Source organism: Cyrtonyx montezumae, unplaced genomic scaffold (genome assembly GCF_038088225.1).
Source record: "Cyrtonyx montezumae isolate F1298 unplaced genomic scaffold, pur_monq_1.0 scaffold_4, whole genome shotgun sequence".
Lineage (NCBI taxonomy): Eukaryota > Metazoa > Chordata > Aves > Galliformes > Odontophoridae > Cyrtonyx > Cyrtonyx montezumae.
In genome coordinates this window covers 6,829,612-6,854,514 of record NW_027072045.1, presented here as the reverse complement: position 1 = coordinate 6,854,514, position 24,903 = coordinate 6,829,612, and the positions used below count along the sequence as shown (strand labels likewise).

At 34.1% G+C, this 24,903-nt stretch overlaps 2 protein-coding genes across 4 annotated transcripts in view; both read left to right on the top strand.

The window, feature by feature from the left end:
- Nucleotides 1-24,903, top strand: part of ATRNL1 (attractin like 1) — a 412,107-nt gene that overhangs the window by 132,577 nt on the left and 254,627 nt on the right. For 2 of the 3 annotated variants that reach the window (XM_065746006.1, XM_065746007.1), the window contains exon 21: nt 10,922-10,974. The exons of the other annotated variant lie outside the window; for it this stretch is intronic. In XM_065746006.1, coding sequence (XP_065602078.1) covers nt 10,922-10,974 — 53 coding nt within the window. The remainder of the gene's footprint in view (nt 1-10,921; nt 10,975-24,903) is intronic. 3 annotated transcript variants of the gene reach the window in all.
- Nucleotides 1-24,903, top strand: part of TRUB1 (TruB pseudouridine synthase family member 1) — a 425,822-nt gene that overhangs the window by 213,073 nt on the left and 187,846 nt on the right. The window lies entirely within an intron of this gene.

Genomic DNA, 24,903 nt, shown 5'->3' with positions numbered 1-24,903 from the left:
CTGCCTCTTAGAACCAGACTGCAACCTGTCTGCTGTATAGGCAGCTATGGTAGTGAATCTGGATTTGGGTTTTTTATTCAAGCCATTGAGTATCTAACAATTTGGTTGTGAGATAAGAAGCATTCCAGCACGTCTGTGTGGATCTGGGCTCTGATCCGCTCAGTTTTGATCCTAGACTTGTTCTATCACATCCCTCTAAAAGAGTAAGTGAAGCTGCAGTATTGTCCCTATGTAGTTGTACCCCTTTGAAATTAAATCTTTCTGTATACAGACTTTAAACCATAACTTAACTCCATCAGACTCTAAGAGTTTTAAATCTTAAATCTCAGATGACATTTAATCCTCTTTTTTAACCCGAAACCTCAGTTCAGATTTTAAAACTTAGAATATTTGGTGCAGGAAATAAAGGAGAGAAACAGTGATACAGATTTCCAGTGCAGCTTGAAATTGTTTGTCTTCCTACTACTTTGGAATCTCTTTGTATAGGTGGGGAAAAATAGAAATCGGTGGCTTTTCTATCTACTCATCCTGCTTTCATCTGGAAAAAAACTTTCTACTGAATTGAGAATAATAAAACAAGATATTTGAGGGAGCAATCTTTGATATTTCTTCTATAAACTGCTAAATAGTAACCAATTACATTGAATGGATGGTATTTAATATTATCTATGTCATTACTATTATTGGTGAATATTGCTACCAAAGTCAGTTGTGGACAATCAGCCACAGAGCAGAAGGGAGGAAAGATATTTCTTTTTGGAAGGAGAGCATTTAAGGAAAGGATTTTTTTTTCCCCCAAAGATTTAGAATTGACTTCTAGAAATAGTTATGGAGGACAGACTGTTCTGTGACCTCTGTGTTCTTCTTAATAGATCCACATTCCTTCTGACTTTTGTTTCAATATTATCAAATATTAACCTTTGAGTAAATTATTGTCCATTCTACTATTTTCTATGCAGGGTAGTTCAGGACCTATAATATATACCTGATAAGCCATTAGTATGGTAATTAGCAATTGATACAATAATTGTTATCATTGAAATATACACCAGTTTTAATCAGTTCATCATTAATCTAGTACAACAGTTGCGTAGCAGTGGTAAAAGAAAATACTGGTGGTAGCACAGAGCACTCTGTAAGATATTGGCACACAGTGAAGTTTGAAATTAAAATAATGCCTTTTAATGTTGATGGTATGGAATGCTCAGCACTTGCAGAAAGTATCATTTCTAGTTTTTACTTCTGAATACATTTTCAAAATCTTACAAAGCAATAAAGGAAATAAAGCTATTTCTCCCTGAATTTGAATTATCCCTTTATTGATAGATATATCATAAGCCTAAGCTGACGTATTTATTGGTTTTATTCACTAAGAAAGAAGAACAGAGCTGGTTTTCATACAGAAATAAGGAAATGCTAGGTCATAGGAGTACCAGTGACACCATTTGTTTGTAAAAATCTCCTGGTGATGGAAAGATTGCTTTTCTTCTGCTCTTATGGTTGCTAATAGAAGTAATATGCATCTTCCTACTGCTGTTTTCATTTTCTGTTTTCCCTTTTAGTCAATTGTATACCTTTACATATAGATGAAAATTTAGCTGCAATTGGTGTATTTCTAGAGGTGAAGTTAAAACCGTTTTCCTTCAATTTGTTGCCAGTTATTAATTTAAAATTGCTTCAGTAGCTGTTGAGCATGTTAGAAAGAAAATTCCACATAAAGTATTAAAATTATGCATAGATAGAACAAAAAACTCTATTTTGGTATTAAGACATAGGAGTTAGAAATGCATTACATTTAATTTCTCTTATTCATGAAGTTTCTGATAATTGCATAGAGTAAGCCAATAAATGGCACAGTGCTAAATTATGCTTAGAGAGAATCCTAACTTTGGGTAGCCTTCCAGTTACAACAGACGTGTTTTCTTCTATAGGAAAATGTGCAAACATTTTGAAGCCATGCAGCCTTTCTTATATATTGGATCTGCTTTCCATCTCAGGTGTGCAGCTGCAGCAGAAGACCTTGTGCTCAGTTGTCTCTGTGGTCCATACTCAATAGGTAGTGCTTAGAAAGCTTTAATGCCTGAATAATGGGCTAACTGAAATGATATGCTCTTTTTCATTCTGTTATGAAGATAGGAATACTCTGTGCAATGTTTTAAAGAAAACAATCAATACTGGATGTGCAAGCATATAACTTTGCCTTAGAATATACATTATTATCAAAAAATATCTGTAATATTTTACCTTTTATAATCTAACAAAAATTGATATGAAAACCAAATTTTTCATAATCTGCAAGGTATTTTTGGCAAATAAAAATAGGGAGACAACAAGCAGCATGGATCTTATCCTATCTCACCATCTAAAAGATAATAAATTCTTAACATCAGAAATGGTACCTTATTCTTTTTATATTTTGTACTGAAGAACCATCTTTAGAAAGTACAGAATAGAAATTAAGCTGCATAACCTTTGCATGCTTTGATCTCTATTATTCTGTGACTGAGTTGGGAGTGAGGGGAAAAGGTGGAGTTCTTTATCAAGTCTATGAGATAATGGGGGCTGGAGAGCTTGATTATGAAGGCATAAAGTAATCCAAGAGCCCTGATGATATCCTAAACTTCAACAGTGATGCCTGAGTGGTTTATTAGATTATCACTTCAGAAGGATTGATTTACAGCTTTAGTTCTGCAGCTCTATGTATTATTTTGGTATTACAAGAAGAGGAATTTCTTCAGCAATTTAAAAAAAGAACAAAGTCAAAAGTAAACACTTCACCTGAAAAAGCTGTTTTAAATAGTGAGAGTCTGATTTAAAATCAAAGCAAGATTATAATCAGATGTGAAAATGCAACTACAGTGTTTTCATTTACTGTTACACAGAGGTATGAGAAATGGAGTACTATTAAATTTAAGCAGGAGGCCAAATAGACAGCAGTGGGATTGCAAACATCTCCAAAGGGCTTACTATCCCCAAGGATAAGTTGTTGGGCAGCTCACAGAAAAGCAACAAGAATTACAAGTGAAATGAACAGTCAGAGATGTTGAAAGAGATTTAACAAATCACTTTTCATAAAGGAGGTTTAACTTTAAATAAATAAATAAATAAAATTGGCTTGAGAATGAGTTCTTATGGAATCCAGAAGGAGATGAGGGCAACAATTACTTCTTAACAGATGCTTCAAAATGACTCTGTAATCCCGTTCTTGTTTAGGTCATTTTATCTTTTCGTACATCCAGTCTTGGTTTAATCACGGATTTGGGCCTGGGTCAAGATAAATATTTAGCAGCACAACAAGGCCTTGATACTGAAGTTTAAGAGGGAATGTTTCCTGATTTGGTGTGCATCAAAGACCACATGGTATACTTCTGTTTTATTCTACTCCTGGGATAATAACTGCAAATTATCACGTAGAGAATGATAGCAATGTTTTCACAAAAGTAGTTCAAAAGTTCCTCCCATCCTGTCCTGATATTTTGCTTATTCATTCGTTTCCCTTCTCTTTCTTCTTTTTGATTTCTGGAGTTGATAAAGAAAGTCTGAGGTTAGGCTGAAGGTAACAAATGATGACTGAAAAAAAGATAAAAAATAAAAAGAATAAATGAATAAATTAAGGCAATCAGTTCTTCATGTTAAAGAGAAATATTACCTCTTTTATATTTATGAAGAAAAGCAGAGATAACGGCACATCTAAACAGCTGAAGAATTTTACTTCTGTTCAGTGACATCCATGCAAAACTAAAATTCTTCTAAGATTAAGAAGTGGGAATGGAGTAAATCCATTCTTTGGGAAAGATAATCATTATTTCTTATTTTATTTTTAGAAATTGCGTTTATTTGTTCAATAAGAATTCAACTTAAGGATTTTTTTCAACTGGTTTTATTTAAATCATCCTGACATATATTAAATCAAACACATTTTCCATCTCTGCTTTTGGAGTAGAATGAATAAAAGTATATAAAGTTATATATTTTTTTCATCATTTTTGTTACTGAATTTTTTTTAACCTTTGCTATACTTTTTATTTTTTTCCTGCTTTAGAGATTAATAGTTTTGTTTTAAATATTTACTCTTCTTGGTATTATATTCTTGATTATTTCAATCAATGAAAACAAGATTGCTTATAAAATATTTTGTTTAAAAAATGTCTTGTGGTTTAGGACTCTTTCAAAGCCACCTTTGAGGTGAAACTCTGGGATCACAAAATATTTTCAGTTATATTTCCATTAAAACTAAAAATCTGTGAGGAAAAAATGGAAGTACCAGTAAAGATGAATGGATTAAAATTGTAGAACAAAAGATAACATATTTTTTAAGCTTATCTCATAATGGTCATTTGAGAATTTTAAAATTAAACGTGTAGATATGAACCAAGGTTAAAGTGTTTGCTGTAATGCATCAGAACAGTCTGAAAGCATTATATAATCAGAGTGAATTATTTGGATTTTTTCCAGTCCCTTCTTGCCAGAAGAAACATTTTTTTTTTTTCAGAATGCATTTCTCCACTGCTCCATAAGATGATTTCTCTCCTTTATTTATGGAAAATGTGATAAGTACATTGTTTCCCATCAAAATTGTTTCAAGTGATGTAAAACTATTTTGTTTTTCTGATTGGTGTGCAATATTATAAATTATAGTATTTTGCATAAATTAGACACTTGATCTAAAAACAATAATGATAGAAGAGATGAAAACAATTCAGGGTAGGATTCGATTTAAAATATTTTTGAAATCATCATAATGTAGAATATATATATATATATTTCTGACAAATATTTTAACTGAACCTTTTCATCCTGGGAACTAATTCTGAACTTATCTCTCTGGGGAAAAAAAAATAATCTGAATATTTCATAATATTAAAACCACTGGCCATATTATTAGACTGAGGCAGTTTATTATTCTTTGACTTAAGCAAAATGACTTGGGACAGATTTTCATGCTGGCATGCAGAACAAATTTAATTCAAACTGAGATGAAAGGCGGTTAATGTAATTGTAGCTTATTATCCTATGCAGGCTTGAGTTAAGAAGCAAACCCAACAGACAGTCAGAAAATGATGGATAGAAAATAGAAGTGCTCAAGGATGGTGAAATAGAGACTTGTGAAGAGATTATGCTGTAACTGTTCCCACACAATCTCTGCATCAGTAATATCCCATCTCTGCCGTATGTCTGGATTACCAAACAGGATTTTTGGATGCCTCCTGGGTTCTCTTCATTTACCTCTGACGTCAAAAAAGGTCCCTGTTTAGTAAATTTCAGTACTCTGTAATCTTGATATATATATATTTTTCTCATTAATCTGTCTCATTAATCAGTCCAAAGCATGTACTAAAGCATCCTTTTACAGCATTTTTCCCTTATTTTTTTTAACAGACTTTAACACAGAAACAAGTGGTCAGTCATATAATTACATAAATCTTCAGGGGCTTATGGCTAGCAAGCAAATACTTTTACTATTTAGGTAGAACATAATAGATAGCTGGTTACTGTTTAATTTTTCAGCCTTGTGTGTTTTGTTTAGCATGACCTCATGGACGTAGCATACTTCAGGTGTTCATGCTGTCTGCTCAGGACTACGTTATGGCAGTTTAACAAATACATACTGGAGTATGTATTTTACTTTTTTACATGTATTTTTTTTTAATATATACCAAATTTTACACTGAAAGGTTAAAAAAAAAAATAAATCTAAAAGGCATGTCTGTTCTTCTGCAGAGTACCACAGGAAAGGTATAACATTTTTGAATACTTTGAAATATATTAATAGTGAAAATATTTGGACAAGTTTGTCATCCTTGTCATAGCCAGGAAGAAAAGAAAGTACTTTAATTTCTGTGAAATAACTGATCATACCTAGTGAAATATTTACATTCCAGGTAATTCTGGCGACAACTGGTTTAAACATCTAGTTTGACTGCAAAACTTTGGAGGTAATTGCAAATAATAAGCAAAACTGTTCTCTTATACTTTTGTTTGTGAGGGGTTGGGTACTTAATATGCTGTGTGGAATGATAAAATTGCTTTTTGAGGAGAGCCTTTGTCTTTCGTAGTCACTCCCATCTGGTATGATAGAATTCCAATCTGTTGCAAGTTAGTAGCTAACATATTTGTTTTTTGTCATTGATCTGTCAGTGTTTAGGGTGATTTTGTACCTATTGTCTTGAAGAGTGCTTTATTTGCATCGCTCTTTGGGAAGTCATTGGGATGACTTGCAGATTTAAAAACTGTTTGGCACTGCTGTACATGGTAGTTCTCTGCAGCACGCTCATCAAAACCAGCATAAAGTTTGGACTTTGTTTCAAGTGACAGGCCAGGACTTCTGTTGTAAAGTACTTTGCAGTAACCTGCCATGAGGCTGTATTGTGATTTTTTTTTTCAGTCACTTTCCCTTTTACAACCATTTATTTTAATTTTTCTTCTTAAGGGCATGATAACTTTATTAGTTGAGCCAGCCAGTAGCAGAAGTATTGGCAGATATACAGTTGTTGTAACAACATAAACAGTAACGTTTATTTCCACTTATTTGGCACTTCGTAATGGAGTATTAGTGTCAGCTCAAGTAAATTTACTAGACTTTGGACTTTAATGGGCTAATGGAGTTTGAAGCCCTTCATAGTAAGGGGATCAGAGAAGAATGACCATTTATATTTATCTTCATGATTTCTCCAACCACCCATATACTTCTGTGTGTTCTACTCTTAATAGCTATTTCTGTATCTATTTGGATTGGTATCACTTTTTAGTAAAGTCAAATAAAAGATGGTGTAGCTTAGCTTACTCATCTAAAAGCTGGTGCAAGCCACTGATCAGGGCTATGGAATAGCCTACTATGGCCATTAGTCGTTATCAGTCAGGAACCTGTTAGTAGTTCAAGGCTGAGATCAGTCTGAGAGCTCTCTGTGACCAGCTGCAGGTCAGAAATGTGATAGTTCTTCCCCAGATTCTGTGTCAGTTTTCACCTATCACAAATCTTAGAATTGAAGGAACACAGTATGAATTTTGGGTCATTGCTCTTCAGTAGTTGTCTGTACCTAAGCCAGAAAAAGATAGAACAGCCCCAGAAGGGCCATAGTGTGATGTGACTTACATTTTGTCCTCCCTCAGAATCTGGCATTAAAAACAAATACAAATAGAGGAAAGACCAGCAGTACTTAGGTTCCTCTTTCACTTTTCCTTCTTTCTTTTTTCCTTAATTTTTAATTGAAAAGAAACGCCAATCAGTTGTAGCAGTGGAACTACAGAAAATCCTGCCTTTGTGATCAAAGTGTAGATGCAATATTATGAAGTTCTGCCTGATCAAATCATTAGTCTTGAGAGCTGTAGATCCTTGTTGGTGTCATATTCTGACAGTTTTATTTAGGTGAGAGACCTGATGGTACTTGCTTGAGGGAAATACCAATATATACCATACAGTAAAATTAGACTTACACACTTGCAACTTCCTTAGCTTTCTTAAGGTTGAAAAACGTTGTTACAGTGCACAAAATCAAACATATTGCTAATCTTCAACATCAAGCCATTTATAAAGCATTTTTACAAATAAAATAAAAACCTTTCACCCATTAAAAGAAAAACAAAGTCTGTGAAACTTAGCGATAATATGCTCTTGAAAATACTTCTTACGTTTGAAGAAAAAGCCAGAAATTACCATTAACTTGATAGTAAACATGAGCAATATTACTGTTTATGCATTTGTCCATAACTTTTTAGTTTGAACTTCCAGGAAGTACAAACTTTCTTCCAAGAGGAAGAAAATGGTTCAGTTTTGAAAGGATAATTGAGAGAGAGGTTGGAGGATAACTGTTAATAGCTGGCCGTGGGGTCAGTAGTGCTGATGAACGCTTTTGTACTGAACCAAACCAGACAACTTGCATGTAACCTGTTAGGAAATGCCTCCATTTGTACTTGTAAATGGGAGCTGGGTCTCTGGAGTCAGGCCAGATAAGAGCTACTTGTTCATTATTGCCAGTTAAAGCAAATGATCATAGCCTCACAGCACATATTATAACTCCCAATTCACATATTTGAACCATATATTATGCTTCAGATATGCTCAAATGTGTACTTTCCTTTGGAAAATGTACAAAAACTATTACAAGGAAAGCTCATAAGGAAATAATTCAGGAAATAGAAAATTTTGTAATTGAAAACATAATTAGTGACTAAAGCAGAGCAATAGATATGCTTAATGAAGTATGGTTGGATTTAAAGACAAAACTAAATTTAGTCAGAACTTAGTATATATACTCACATGAGTAATTTTAGATGTAGTTTTATCTCCTTACTGTGCTGCAAATGAAGTGTTTAAATAGTATATTTCATTCTGGTTAAAGCAGATTTCCTTAATTCATAAGAACTCCACCTCGTGCTACTACTAATAAATGTTATGAAATTGTTTTGCATCAGGGGACAGAGAGGAAGTATAAGAAGGGATGATGGAGGTTTTTTTTTTTTTTTTTACCTTATATTTCAATAAGAAAGGCCTGACAATGAATAGCATAATAAAAAAAGTGCTTTAATAAGTTGAATGAAAACGAGGAGTACGTGTATCAGGAAAAGCTTATGTCACTTCAGATGCTGGGAACCCAGACTCAGGGTGATCTCTAGATAGATATTCCCCAGAATGCTGCACAGCTCCTGCCCATGGAGAGGTTCCTCTTTCCTCTCACACTGTGGTGATGTAACAGAGCTGCATGGCTTTGGACAGGGTGGGAAGGTTCTTGTTCATACTACCCCTAGTATTCAGCACAGGGTGATCTAGTACATCCCAATTCAGCAGCTCTTTGTGCTCACATACCATCTTCTTATGGCCAGTAAGCTGGATACCCAAAGCTAACTTGATTGCTAACTAGAGTAAAATGTCTTCTTCATGGTCCACGGTACAGGAAGTTTAATAAATGTGATAGCATATCAAAATTCTTTACTGTATTATAATTCACTTAAAAATATTATGCATAATTTATTATTTCATCATGCTGTATGCTGAAATGGTTAGCTGTAAAATTGTATTGCCTTTCTACTCTTCAAGTTTTGTGAAGGTCATGTCTAAAATTATCAGGGAATTAATGATTATTGGGGTTTGAATGAATTCTTGTATACGGCAAAGTATTACATACCTAATAATTTTTGTATCAATCTTTCTTTTGCGTGTTTCCTTATGTAGTAAAACCTGTGGTAAATTATGCTGATTTTTTATGGGTTATTCTATTTTATGTATTCTTAGCTATTGTTTTCTCTTTTCCCTATTTCTTCTTCTGTAGTATAGATATAAAGATGAGTAAAATGTGTGAAATATTAAAAAAGGTGTATCTGATTCTGGAAGTCCTTAGTTTCTGATAATTACTGATGCACAGGAGGTGGTTTCATCTAGTTGGAAAGGCAGCTGAATGATGGAAGGAAGCTGTATGGAAACAGCTTTTTATTTAATTATTTATTCTTCAGTAGTGATTTTCAAGAAATAAAGAAGTCTCACTCTGTGGTAGGAGTGAACTGTGCTCTACCTGTTTTTAAATCATGACCGTGGTAATAAACAATGGGTTTGACTGTTGAAGAGAACAACAGAAAGGCAGGCTTTATTGTACAGCTTGCACATAAGTTCGTATGACACTAAAATAAGGAAGTTTTTTTTATATTACTTACAAGTAAAACAGCATAACCAGCAAAAACTCTATGCAGTTCAAGTTTATCTGAGAGAACAAAGTAATGAAAGAACAGTCCAAGGCATTAACTGAACCAGATTTCCTGTGGGAAAATATTTCCATGAAATTTAATAGGTAGTGATAAGTTTTCTCTTTGTTTTATGAAGCATTCTGTATATTTAATAGGAAATTATAATTTTTCTGGTGACTTCTGTAAAACAGACAAGAAAACCTAGAGCAAGATAGTTATTTTCTATTAAAGTACAAGATGTTTTTAGATAAATGTTTTATAACTCAATCTGATCACTATGATATTCCATAGGAAGTTTGATGCATCTGAAAAATACATATAAGAAAGGTATTTTTCCAGTTCTTTTCATGTGTTTTGGTTTGGTTTATTTTTTTTACCAGCAGCAACAGTCTGGATGCAGTGTGTTGTATTCAGTATTTTACCTAGTGCCCTGTGCATGGTCAACTGCCTCTGAAACGCCAATGTGCTATGTACATGGGTGTAATTTCTGGCCCCAGAACAGGATACCTCGGTCTAGTTACAGTTAATAGTTTAGTATTAGCCTCTCTAGAGCAGGCTGTGTAGCTTTGGAGCACATCTAGATTCTCTTAGGTGCTGTGAAAGCACAGCCATTATTTTATGATTTGGGGTATTTTGTTACTTTCATATAAAAGAATTGGAAATTATGTGTTTGAAGCTGAGGATGTATATTCCATCACTGAAGAGTGGCTTGTTGGAATGTGGAATGTTATGTGAGGGTGCAGAGCCTGCTCTGATCGTGTTTCGGGTCTGTGCATGTTAGGGGGAGATTTATTTGTGAACAGTTTCTCCAGTGAACAGCTGCCTGATCAATGCAGTCTCCTTGGAAGGAGCCAGTGGAGGGATCAATTGATGGCAGCCAGGGGGTGGGTGAGCAGTCCCTGAGGCAGGGTGGGTAATGGCAGATAATGTGCTCAGCCTCCCTGCCCTCCTCCCCGTTATCCTACAGTAGACAAAAACCACTGAGGCCTGCAGCAGGTGCCCACTTTAAGCATGACTGAAGTCCCTACTGAAGAGCCTCATCGCTCTTGGTTACTTCTGCAAGAAGAGAGCTGCTTTCAGAAAGTAGCTCATCCTGATTAAGAAATACATCCTACACTTTTTATTTCCCTATGCAGCTACTAATCAAGCTTGTGCTGTTGGGAATAAATATTCTAGCTGCGTTTGTATTAAAACTATGCTGTATTTAATGGGAATGTTTGCTTTTGTCTTTTTTTCCCCCCTGCAGCTGTGACTCTGAAAATAGGTATCTTGGAAATCCGCTTAGGGGAACATGTTACTGTGAGTACTCATATTTCTGATGTTCAGTACTTAAATGCTGTTTACACGTTGTGTGGTAATTTTGTTGCCTCTGAAAAACTAAATATTTTTCTTGGGAATATTTTTCTGAAGCTGGGGCCTATTGATACTTTGAAAAGTGAAATGCCCCCCTGGGCTTCTCTGGTTGTTACAGGAGGAAGCAAATTAAACTCTACTGGAAGTTACTTCAAAGTTAGAGGCAAGGACCAAGTCATTGCATTATACCTCTGTATGTAAACAAAAAGAGTGTATAATTGCACCATTGCTTAAAAGACAGAATAGGAAAATGCACATATACCAAACAATAGCGTTTTCTGAGGACGTTGTGAATGGCTTAGCTGGTACGCCTCCCTGGGGCATGATGCACAGAAGCTCTCCAGAGTATCATAAACTATAGAGCACGTGTTGTCTCCACGTCCTGAATAGGACACATGTTGTCTCCATGTCCTGCATAGTTGCAGAAAAGGTGCCTTGGGCAAATTAACTTTTAAAGCATTACATTTCTGATAGTCATCATGAAAGACTGGAAGGCATAGGAATGCTTATTACACATGTGCAGAAATCCCTTAGAGAGATGTGCCGATTTTGCTGAGCCAATATCAACATTAAATAGCAGTTTTAATCATAAAAAAACATGATGCTGAAGAACACTTTTATCTCTTTTGACTATTGCACGTATCTGCTCAATCTGAGACTGAATCCATTTGTCTGTTATTTCCTAACACTGTCCCAACCTGCAATTTATATTTGCATAAAGATGTGTCTCTGATTATATAGTAGCATCCATTCAGAATGCACGCAAAAGTTTTGTTTTAGAATCTCTGAGGCCTGATCTACCTAATAAATGAATTTCATTTTTTTTCTTTACTAGTATTTATTTCTACCTCTAATGGTTTGCATCTGGATAGTGTGCTATACAGAACAAAAGAGACAGGTACTATATTACAGGTGCTGTCATATCCCTACGCTTACTCCTCTTGCCAGTTGTAAAATTTTTTTGCTTCTTTTTTTTCACAGACAAGTTCATTTTTAATGCTTCAAATGGGAGGTTGATTTTTAAATATTTAATTTCAAACATGCTGTTGTAATTGTTGATATTTTATACAAAATAGCCCAAATTGAAAATAATCCTTAAAACTAAGATCAGAAGATAATGCAAACCAAATAAATGAATTTTCATTTGTTGTTTGGCTTCATGGTACCTTCTCACTCCTTTAAACCAGAAATTTCATTGTTCAGAGATTTTTCTTATCTGTTTGTTTTATAAATTATACGGAATGAAAGATAGGTAACGAGTACATGAGAAGTATGGAGAGTGCTAAAGAAGCTATTTTGGATATGTCTGTCAATATTTGTTTAGCCACTTAAAAATAAAAGCTATTACATTTAAGAGGTGGAAAAGAAATGACAGTAATGAGATTTGTAGACCTCAGGCACCTCCAAGAAAAACCTTATTTTTTGCTATCATGTTACAGGTTGGGTCTATAAATCATATTGGAGACAAATTGTACTGTATTCACCTTTAGCTCACTACCAATATTTGTCTTCTGACAAATTTTAAAAGATTTTAAAGATCTTGTTTTGAAATGATAAATCTTCTAATACTTAAAAGTGTAGCATATGAACTATTATATCTGAAGGTAAGGAATGTGCACTAATTAAAATAGCAGAATTCTGTCTGTCTTACACTTAGTGGTTAATGTATCATAATGAGAAATGATTTGTTAATTTATGATTAACTGACTGACCTGAGATTTCAGTGACAATTGCTTATCAGCTCTGTTCATTACCTGCTAAATCATGTATTAAAATTTGTCATAAAGCGCTGCTTTCATTTCTTGTGTTTTAAAGTATGTATTTTAAAGCATTTCTTTAATATTGACTATTATTTGTACAAGAATGTTTTGCTTTTGTAGTACATACATATTTGGATGCTGTTCTTCTGTACTTATTTCACTACTCTGTAGGAACTTTCTGTATTGCCTCTGTAATTTCTGTATGCCTCTATAATTTCTGTATTTGCTTCTTCTTGAAGTGAAGATTAATCTTGTTTTCTACATCATGCTAGTAGTTATTGCTCAGAAGGAAGGAAAATACTGAGGACAAACAAGTGAACAAACAATAGTATACTTATAATCAGCATAGGTCTATGAGAAATAAAACTTCTAGGCAATTTTTTTTTTCTTTTTATATCCAAAATCAGTGAATGAAAAAAGAATAAAGCCAATAATTCACTGTAGTTGATGGGATCTTCTGGAAAACTTTTAGTTGCATGCTTGAGTTTAGCCATTGTCAAAGTGACTATATTTTACGTGATTAATTTTATTTTTATTCACTTATGCAAATGCTATCCTTAACTGGAATGTGTTTCTTTGTCCAAACTTTAGAATTCTGTTCTGAGTGTGTGGCTAACTTTTGTATGATATGGATTGGCTTCAGTTTCCCTTAACAGCAGGATGTGGATTGAGAATTCTTGTTGTCTGACAGAAACTTCTGCAACTTTTGATGTGAATACCCACTGCCATATAAAAATTCAGCTGTTTCCACCTCTTATTCTCTTCCCAGCTTGCCTATACTTCTACATCTTGCCTGTCATTGCTATTCTAAAGGCCAGAAATGAGAAGCAGGCTAGTGATGATCTAGGCTCTGGTATAAGTATTGGTTGATTACTAACTTAGTAAGTAAACTCTAAACCTAGTAGTTAGCCAACAGGATACCTAAGATTATTTTTATTTCTTCCTTATTTTTTTTTGTCTACTAAGGATGTTGGATAGTAAGAAGATTATGAGTGCTGTGCCATAGATATTGCTATGACTAGAAGTGATCTGACCATTAATGAGAACAGAAGAAAATTTACAGGAAGATCAGGCATGATCAAAAAGAATAATATATAAGTGTGTGTATATATATACAGATGCTATCTCAGGAAGATAAATAGCAGTAATATTATCAAATTCTGCAGTTGACAGGAGCAGCTCATTAAACATCAGTTTTCATTCTAATCTGACATTTCAAATCTTGGCAGCACTGGACATGAGTAGTTTCCCTACTTTGTGAAAATTATGAAAACTTAATAAAAGTAGAATAGAACAATCATAATAGGGCATGCAATATTATATTATCCAGATTGTTGAAAGCTGCAGCCCATTGCTTATATTAAACTTATTTTAATTTCATTTTTTCACGACTTCTCTGCATGGTTGAAAAAGCACAACAGAGAAAACGAACTTCTCAGAGTATGAGAATGAGAATAACCCTCAAACATAGATATAAGAATTAGAAAAATATTGAAAGTATAAGAATGTATGAGCAGCTGTATGATGGCCTGTCTGTTCTTCTACCATGCTGTGAGCAGCTGAATATGAATATCGAAGGAATAGTACAGCAAATGGGCAACCATACAGTGATGTTTCCCTTTTTACATAACAAAATTTGCTGCTCAGGAAGTTCATGAGAGGAAGGATTTCTTGGGCCAAAAATGTTGGATGTGCCATTGTTTAAGAATACGAGAGAAAATATTATCAAAGAATTCTTATAAATAAAAAAAAAAAAGACTATAAAAAAATAAAGAGCTTCATTAATAGAAAAGTCAGTTTTGTTTGCATTTGTAAGTACACTTGGAGATTGAGTACAGTTCTGCCTCTGGGTCTTACCTTTGTGTTTCTAGGTAGGAGGCTCAGTATCTCCAGACCCTTCTGTTAGAAACCAATTTTTTTGTGTATGATTGCAAGGTGATTTAATCCATACAAATGAGTTTTGAGTGGTGGCCAGAAATGGTTGTACAGCTGACTTCAGCTGTACACAAACCATAAATATACCATTTTGTCGTTACACATTTGTATTTGTTGTTGTTATTGTTCTTTGGTATCTGAGCCAGTGTGATGTATAACAGTGACACCTAGATAGCAAAGTATGCATCCAAATTGCTAGATTAGTTCTTCACACGTCAGCATTAGAAATATGCTGCTGTCAGAACCAGTGCTCCTGGGTGCAAAGAAACATGCAGAAACCAGATGGTTTTAGACTGATTGGAAAGAGACACTGCGATGAATGCCACTTCTGAGATTCTGACCCGGGTCATATTTGGACACAGTGCTTTAAATCATAAATGGATATATAGTTAAACCAGTGCTCTAGAGAAATGAGAGTTTAAATATATAATTCACAATATGTTTTCACATGGAGGGTGGATTATGGGCTTGCTTACGATCACTCTTTTTGAAGGGATATTGTACTTTCCAGCATAAACTTTAAAAAAATCTACATTATTATAGTCAAAAGCCTTCAAAAATGTTTTGTAGATGTACATTACCTTAAGTGTCACAGTTCCAGTAATACGTTTCAATTGAAGAGTGTATCTGTTTCTAATAACTACTCTATGCACAAACACAGAAGCTTTCAACAAATCTACTGTGAGTATAAACTGCATTATTCCCCTGTGTGGTTGTCAGAATTTCTTCACTTTTCTTCACTGCTTTTGGAAACTCCAATCAACAATGGTAGTTCTTCATTTGACTGCTCTTTTGAAATAGTCAGCAGTAGTGGGTTAAGTGTCAAGACAATTCAAAATATGAAGCATTCATAGACTCAATAATGCATGACTGGAGTGCAGTTGCAAGCACTAAGATTGCAATGACTTGATAATTTTGATTAATCTGCTTGCTCATCTTTGGTTTAGACAAATGTTTTATGGATGTGACTATCTGTAAACTCAAAGAGAAATCAGAAGAATCTTGTGTTCTGCATTCAGAGGGAAGTGCATTACATATCCAGGGTAATATAGACTTTGCTATGTTGCAGGGCAGACCTGCTTTTAAATTTGTGGAAGATTAGAACATGACCTTTGAGAAGAGAAGGATTAGAGAATCCAAGAATGGGTGGAGGTCAAGAGGGTTGGGTCACTTATGAGGAGAATTAAAACAGGGATGAACTAAATGATTCATGGCTTTCTGTAAAGTTAAAACCTATTTATTGATTTTTTTTTTCCTCACATCTTTGCCAGAATATCTGTCTCTAAAGGAGATCTGTTGGATTTAAAGCCTTTAGAAAAGTGGAAGCACTAATATCTGTCCATAAAAGTGGCTGAAAGGCCATACAAATTTTAACCGTTTTCCTATCTTTGTCGTGTTTTCTTTCACAGCTCTAATTTTTCTCTCAGCTCAGTGTTTTAGGAAATGTCAGCTGTGCAGTAAATCATCAGCCACTGTTTCATGTGTTCCTGGGATAAAGTAGTATATAAAAAAGCAAGGTTGTAGGCCTATCAGCAGAAACCTTGAGACGCTGAGCTCTACTACAGAGCATTATCACCTCTGAGCTTTCCTTATTGACCTAATGGACGTGAAGGGAGGAAATGTAAAGCCAGGTAAAATGTTGCTGGACTCTCAAGTGTTCACTGCTGAAAAAATTCAACATAACTACTGGAGAAATAATCCTTGTAGATTTAAAACAAAACCAAGGAAACTTTTATTTTATTAGAATTTTTTTTCAATTTTTTTTCTTCAAATATATTTCATGGAGAAATGTGATACTATGGGAGATACTAAATATTTTTATCAATTTTTGGGAGAGCACTATGAACAATAGATTTATGGCTTTACAATTAAATTCCATATTCAGCCATGAAACAAATATAGTTCTTCCCCGTTTCCTTGACGGATTTTCAGTTAGAATATCGATGTACAGTTCTCAGTGTATCAGCGACTCACCAAGGTACTGTCCTAAGTGAAATTGGTGAGGAAGCACGAAGCGAGTGTTCAGAGAATGCTCTTATAATAAAATCTGGTATCTGTGAAGAGAGCTCAAGAGCAAAAAGGGAGTTTTGCTTCTGGCTGTAAAACCTTGTAAAGTTTATATAGCAGTCCTGGAGCTGCATTAGCTCCATTACCTGATACTTCAGAACTCAAAAGGGGCAAAATAAAGAGGAATGACAATCCTTACCCACTATCCTTACCCTTCTAAATTGTAAAATTTTAATTTTGAATCTTTTAAGTGACATTGCTATGTGAGTGTTGTCTGAAACAAAGCCAAACATTCAGGAAATACAAAGAATATAAGAACTGTTTATATCCAAATTTTTCTTTTATTTAAAATTCATCTCAATTCATAAAAGTTAAGAAAAACAAATCAACTATCTTTTTATATCTGCACTTTGAAGTCAAGCTTTTAATACATCTTTGGAGGTGTTTATATTTTTTCCTTTCTGACTTTTTGCTTGTTTGTAATAGCAAACCATCTTTCAAGATACTACTGTAGTGTAGGGGATGGATTTTAAAGGTAGTTAATTAATAGCAACATCTTACATTCACTTTTTAGAACCATCAGTTCAGTACTATATTAAAGTAAAAGAGTCATCAGTTATTGCATTCTTACTTATCAAGTAATCTTACTTATCACTTATCTTTTACTTGCCAAAATACATTTCAGGCCTAGTCTGACCTATTGATAGTTCAGCCCAGCAATGTTTTCTTGCTACTTGAAAATACCTTTTTCTTTTTTCTCACCTTGTAATTTGAGTTCTGATATAGGCCACAGACATAAGCAGCCCCTGAAGAAAGTTGTTCTAGGGGCAGGTGGGTGCAAGATCTGAGGTGATGCTTGGCTCTGGTTGCTCTCAGTTTATTCATAGTTCTCACAATTGATAAGTGAGATTAGAAGATGGCTGTATGGATTAATAGCTATTGAAATATGTAATGCAACCTGTCAATAAGAAGATTAAATGTGACTTGTAAGCACTGTGTGTGTACATATGAGTGTTTATGCATTTATGAACAGAGTGCATGACATCCTTTATTAAAATAATAATAAAAAAGATCAAATGAAGCATGTACTACAGGTGGCTATAAAGCACTAGATGGCAGACTTGCTATGCTCAGGAAAAGATTAAACTCAAGAACATTCCAAGGAGAGTGTTTTAGAAGATAAACAGTAAGTAGCACTTTTATTAAAACTGTTAAGAGAGATTTTCCAGATATTTAAAAATTACGTTGAAATGTAAAGGGCAGAAACAATAAATTTATGCTACTGAATAGGTAATTGTTTCAGTTGAGTTGTGAGATATGTACTAGCACTTAGATTCTCTGGTACTGATGTGTAGAATTCCTATTTCTTTTTGGGACAGCATTAATTAAAACTGGCTGTGTATTCTAATTGTGAAATTCTCATGCTTGACTTAAATTAATGAGTTCCTTCAGTTATATCTAGTGCTGATTGACTTTGATACAGACCTAGGCAATTTTTATTATTTATAAGTACATAAGTATATCTGTCATTGTCTTTTGAATATGCACAATCATACAAACGAATCATACAAACAAATTCTATTTAATAATAAATCTTAGTGTTTCAATACTCTAGTAGAACAGATTACAGTTTGAACCAGGCAATTACAGTTAGTTTTAGAAAAGATTAGTCTCAACAGGAAAAAAACAAAAACAAAGCAACAGAGTGTTTGCCCTGAGCTAAAATAACCACAGAAATAAATTGTAGCCTTCCAAGGAATTAAAACAATAACTATACCAAGCTCCTAATTAAGTATCATGATCTCACTCCAGGCTCTGTGTACTCATTTGCCAAATGCTAGGTTGGCTTGCAGTTGATTTTGGGCAGGGTAAAGAAACAGTTTTGTTGCCAGTCATCTTCAGATTTTGCTATGAATTGGCAAATCTTTCTATTTATATGTATATTTATTTTAGTATTGGAGACTTTCTCTGTATTTGTTTCAGAAATCACACTTGAATTTTGAAATAAGGATTTTTTTTTCTTATAGCTTTTACCTTTGTTATCAGTGAATTTGCTGACATCTCCTTGCACGTACTATCTATATTGCTTTTGCCAAAGTAGATCATTTAACTTTAGTGACTATTTTTTAGATACACGTTAGATACACAGACTACTTTTAGCCAAAGAAAGATTGGTAAAGAGGGAAAGTTTTCTCAATTGGACTGTCACTCCTCAAACACCTGGGAGGCCTTAGAGCTTTCCAAGACTGATGTAGTAAGAAGCAAATGGAACAGGAAAGGAACCAGCAGTATTCCTTTAGTTTTCCTTCTGTGGGTGAAAGGAAAACCAGCTCTTACCTTTGTGATGGGTTTACAGTTGTATTGCTTCTCATGCTGGCTTCCTAGGGAAAAGAGAATTCTTGATCAGAAAGACTTTGAGGAAAGATCTGTAGTGAAATCTTGAACCAGTTGAAATAGGAAGAAAAAGCAACAAAAATAACTGACTTCAATATGAAAAGGGGCTTATGGTTTGTAGGAGAATTTCTGTTGGTTCTTTCGGGAGTTCTTCAAATGGTCTAATAGCATTTCTGTGTCAGCTGGAATATTTTTCACCGCTGTGTAATATGAACTGTTTAAGGACAGCTTAGCCTCTTCCATTATTACAGCCTGAGCACTTAATTAACTGTCTTGTTAGCACAAGACTTGCTATGCAGGTATCTTGAACCACCTAATCTTAGCACACATTTGTAAAAATCAAGAGCAGTCAATAATGTTTTCTGCTTTATAATGAGTAGTGTGAAGCCCTTGCAGGGTATTTGGATGAAGTGCTCTGATCATTTAAATAAGCTGAGGGTCATTTATGCTTAAAGACAATGGTAAAACTTTGCATTTTATCAATTTTAAGAAAGTTTATGTTATGTTGAAATGCGGAAATTGTTCAGCTTTCTCTTTGAATGGCTAACAGCTCAATGCCAGCATATTGTAAAATAGTCAGTGATTCCTTGTCACTTTTTCTTAGCTTGAATTGTAAATATCATTTTAAAATATATTGCAGAAATATAACTCATTGGCAGCAAAGTGTAATTTACTCATCACTTGATATAAAGGGTAACACTGGGGAAAAAATGGAGCCGCAAACTGTGTGAGGTCAAAATGCAGCAATGCACATTAGCAAAATAGATATAATAGCAAATGACATTAAGGGAAATTTGAAAAATATTACTGTCAAGAAGCATGAAGATACGCTGGTAGAGAAGTAATATATATGCATTTGATTTGTCTCTTTATGTTCACTAGCGTGAGTAAATGAATAGGCTTTATTGAGTTACGCCCTTAAGGAAGTGCCATGGCCATCAGAATAATTTTGGAAAAATGACAAGCTGTGGAAAATCTGGGCAGAAAAGTTTTTTAAAAGGGCAAGAATCTCACCTTTTTTTTTTTTTTTTGGTCAATAAGGTGACATTTTCAGAATTTTAGTCGTGTTGAGTAGGAATGTGTATTGCTTCTTTAGAGATCTGCCAAAATACAGCTAGACAGATTTTCAAGTATTAGCACTGTTTGTGACATTAGGAACAGCTAATAAAAGAGAAGATGAAGGTAGGAAGTTATTTAACTGAGCAGTAGATTATATGGTAGAGAAGAACTGAATTCATCTTGAAAAGTCAGTGTACAACTACATCATGCAGATAGCTCACTTGCCTTGTGTTCATTGTATTGGATTGCTTACCATGATACTACATCTGTGAAGATCAGGTGCAAAAGATATTCACTGTCAGTGCTTTTTCAATAATGAAAACAAACAGGCTGTCATATTGTTCTCTACATTTTGTTATTTTGCATGATTTTCCAGTTCCTAGATAAGTTGTGTTAAAGAGGTCACGTCTGACATCTATCACAATGTGGAAATAGCTCTGTGTTAAGGTAGTCATCAGACAAAGCAGTAAATGAAGAAGTGGTTTGTTCTGTTTTTGCACTTTGGTTAGCCATACTTTTTTGTGTGCCCAAAAAGGTCATGAGTTAATGAAAACACAGCTGTAGCTGGTTCCTGTCTCATAGAAGAAAAAAAAATAGTGCCATGAATATTACTTTTAATGCCTGACAGCTGTTTGGGGTGGAAATTGAATATTGCAAGTTATTTCAGAAAGGGGATAGTGAGTCCTGCCACAGTGGCCAAGGTTCCCTCTCTGAAGCAAAGAATAAATCTCCACTGAAGAGTGGGTGGCTGAGAAAAATCAGCATTTCAAGGCTCCATTTTTCCCTGTGTTATTTCCATTGAGTTAGCTTAAGCAAACAATTTATTATTTTACATGCTTAACTGCCAGCTCTACTGGCTAAACTTGCATCTTGCCAGTCTGTACTTCCTCTGTCTTAAAGGCTGTACAGGCAAGTCTAGGCAATATTTGTAAATGAATTGAAATTTTGTCTGATTGATGAAATATTAAAAGCAGTCAAAACTTTATTCAGTACTTGATATGCATCTGAACTTATTTTAAATGAAAACATTTGTCTCTTTCATCTCTTAGAAGATCTAATGCACAAATATTCTACTGCCCATTGTGAGAAAGTGCTTGAGCACATGTTTTTCACAATGTACCTGCTGCAATTCACAACATTACAATACAGTAGGCTGCTCAGTGGGGTAAACAAGTATTTCTATTCAGTGTAAACTGAAGCTTTCCTTAATGTGTTAAGGTTTCATTTGCTATAAGAGATTTTAATACTCAGAACTAACATTTTAAAATTGTTTAAAAAACAAGAAAGAATATCAGCAAAGTTGAAACATCTCAACTTCAGTGTACGTTATGTGTTTTATACAAATCATGTGGAGTTGAGCAATGTGGAGTAAGTTCTGACATTTGGGACTGTAGATTTAAGGTTTCATAAGCAAATATCAGCTAAATGATGAGAAAAAGGAAGAAAAGATTTTGAAAACCCTGAAATATTAAAGGAGTACTTACTTTTCTGTGAATATTTGTAGCCAGTTTCAAAAATGTATATGTTCTGTTTCCTTGTAATACTTGATCACTCAGAGGTCACTGTTTAGTTCCTGATATCTGTATTGAATTTTTGAAGAGCCAGAACAAAAACAATAATATATGTCCAACCATGTAGGTTGCTCTGAAAGTAATGTCTCATTTATTTCCATGGAAACTACAACAGATTCAAAGAGTGGAATCCCTGTATGTTGTAAGCAGCTATCTTAGAAAGAAATAAGTTGTCTTCAGATAGTTTTGGTTGAGGTAGAGTGAGCATAGACTATTTGCAACATTTAGTTGAAAAAAATTTTAACGTGATCAGATTTTTTCTGTATTTGGCCATCTCAGAATCAAAACTGACAACTTCTAATACCTTTCCAATTAAAAGGCAACATTTTGCAAGAGAGAACTTCTCTTTAAAATAAAATGTAGTTACTCATTTTGTTCATTACGACAGCATTCCCTATGTCTTTTTGTAGTCTTCTCTAGCCTATTTTATCTTTTTAATGTACATTAAAAGAAATACTAGTTTGTTTTTACTGTATTTTTTTAAAGTATCACTTTGAACTGTGAAATTCATTCTCACATGCGTTCTCTACATGGAAAGCAGCATTTAATTAGTAATTGCAGGAGTTTTTTTAAAGCTCATTCAACTCTTTTATCAAAAATGCAAATTTTGCTAGTTGATAGTGAAGTCTTTACAATAAATGACTTTTTGTTTTGTCACAATGGGCAAGCAAAGTTGGACAGCAACATATTTTAATATAACAATGAAAATGAGGCAATGGATGACAGAAACAGATGATGAAATGAATCTAACAGCTGATCTGAAAGGTCAAAATAATTATTCTCTCTGAAAATAGCTCTAGTTGTAGTCCTTTAACTTCATAATACAAGCAGAACTTTTTTTGGTCACAAATGAATTTGATTTATAGCATTTGATAATGAAACTTGATTTCAAAAGCAACACTTCTGCTGACAAAGTTGAATATGAATAGGGCTGTTCTCAACAAACTTACTGAAAATAGAGAAAAATCGCTTAGGAAGAGCAGAAGAGAGGCAAATTATCTGTACTCTGAAGAGGTTGAAGTATAACTTTTAGAATCCTCGTGAATAGTGCATTCCCTAAATAGAAGAATGTAGGTAGACTGACTGATGGGGCTGATGTTGCAGTTATGAGTGGGGTTCCTGCTCTAACTGCAGAAGTGATTTCAAGAAATAAAAATAGAACAACACTATTTTATAGCATGTCTGTTCTCAGAATTAGTTAGTGTATTTGGTCATGCAGAATTATCACGAAAATGTACCAGTTCAGGCATGTAATTGTTTTTTTTTTCCTTTTACTGTGAAGAAAATATTGAAATAATGTTCTTGGCAGAAGCAAATGGTTAAAATATCGTATTTTATCTGTGATCTTAAGTATTTTTAAATATGTATATATCTGTATGTAAGGCCAGACATTTATTCAGAGAATGAAGAGGTATCTCATATTTCTATTACCTCTACCTTGCTGTTAAACAATGAAGAAATATTGAAAAAACTTCAGTCATTGATCAGATGAAGGTTATGTGATCCTCGACATTTATAAAACATGATTTTTTCTTCCACAATAGACAAGCAATTTTAGGGTACTAACATTTTAATGTAGCACTGAAATGAGGTAGCAGGTGACTGTTAGGTACAAACAATGAAATGAATCAGCTGCTCTGTAAGGAATTAAGCTATCTTATAACTGGGTCTAGCAGCACAACGCAGGGCTCTTTGACATGTACTGTGGTACTTCTGGTTAAGAGCTTTTCTGAACATTAATTTTTGGGGCCATAATACTGAACATCTGTCTCTGAATGCTTTTGTGTAATAAAAAGTTTTTGCCACTTTGTTCAATTTTAGAAGTAATTATTAAGAAATTATTTGACAGGATCTGTAGGAGAAAGGCCACCAGTCAAATTACGAGTCCCACAGTTGTATCCAGTTATATACGTTCTTTCTAGGAACTAAGGTCAATTCTTTCCTTCCTGTTGGAAAAATGGGATGCTCTATTGGAAATAACTGGCAAAAGGGAGATTCAACTCGAGAGAAAAAACAATCCTCTAGAATTTTCTCCCACCTGATTAAAGTTGCTTAATCAAAACCCCTAATTGAAATATGCTATGCAGGCATTGCATGCCAGGAAAGTGAAGGAATTAATTTCTTGCATGTTATTTTTGTTTTTCAATAGGGGGCAGTATTATGTAATAATTAATATCATGTCTATGTACCCTTTCCCCAGAATCCTACCCTTCAGAATTAACAGAATGGAATTGTCTGTAGGTTAAACATCAGTGGTCATGTTGCTCAGTGTATGTCCTCTCTGATTTTCTAGCAAAAGTTGAAAGAATCATATTGAATGATGGAAGGAACTGCAAAAAAGAATGACCATATATATTATTACTTAATTTGAAATAAGAGTAAGTCATACACTAGGTATTTTTGATTGGCTACTCCTGATTAATGGATGTTATAGGCCTTGGTCTCTTTGTTTCATTTCCTGTCCCATATTAATGGGCTAATAGTGCCTGCTCATCTCACAGTAGGATTATAACAAATTCATTAACATTTCTGAAGAACTTAGGAAATGATAATGATGAATACTGGAGAAAGCCATGTTAGAAATTAATTCAGTCTTGGGAAAAGGGTTGTGTAGTATGTAGTAAATGAGGCATGGGCCCAACACTAAGTACTGAGCAGAGAACAAAGTGTTGAATAGCTGCCCATTAAGAGATCACTCACCCAAGAATAATTCACAGGCAACCTTGATTATAGTGGTTCATTTTTACAGTCTTAATATTCCTCTTTAACATACCTTTTTGTATATAACTTTATTACTGTTATTATATATATATATATCCTTTTTTAAAAATAATAGCATAATTGTATATTCTTAGAGAGTTTTAGTGACACTCAGAAGTAGTGAAGTAGAATTTCAAATCTCTTGAGTTTTCTGTCCAGTCTTTGTTCTTTTGGCAACATACTTGTACAATAGAAAACACAATTTACTTTCATATGAAAGCTTAAATATCGGAATAATTCTGCTCCCCATTGGATGTGAACAGAAAACTCCCAGACTAGCTATACTGAAAGACATGAGTTTCATTAAAGAGCTCACTTTCTTAAAAATTAACAGTAATATTACTATTAAAGAGTTGCTTTGAAATTTGTTTCCTCATTCAATTAAATGA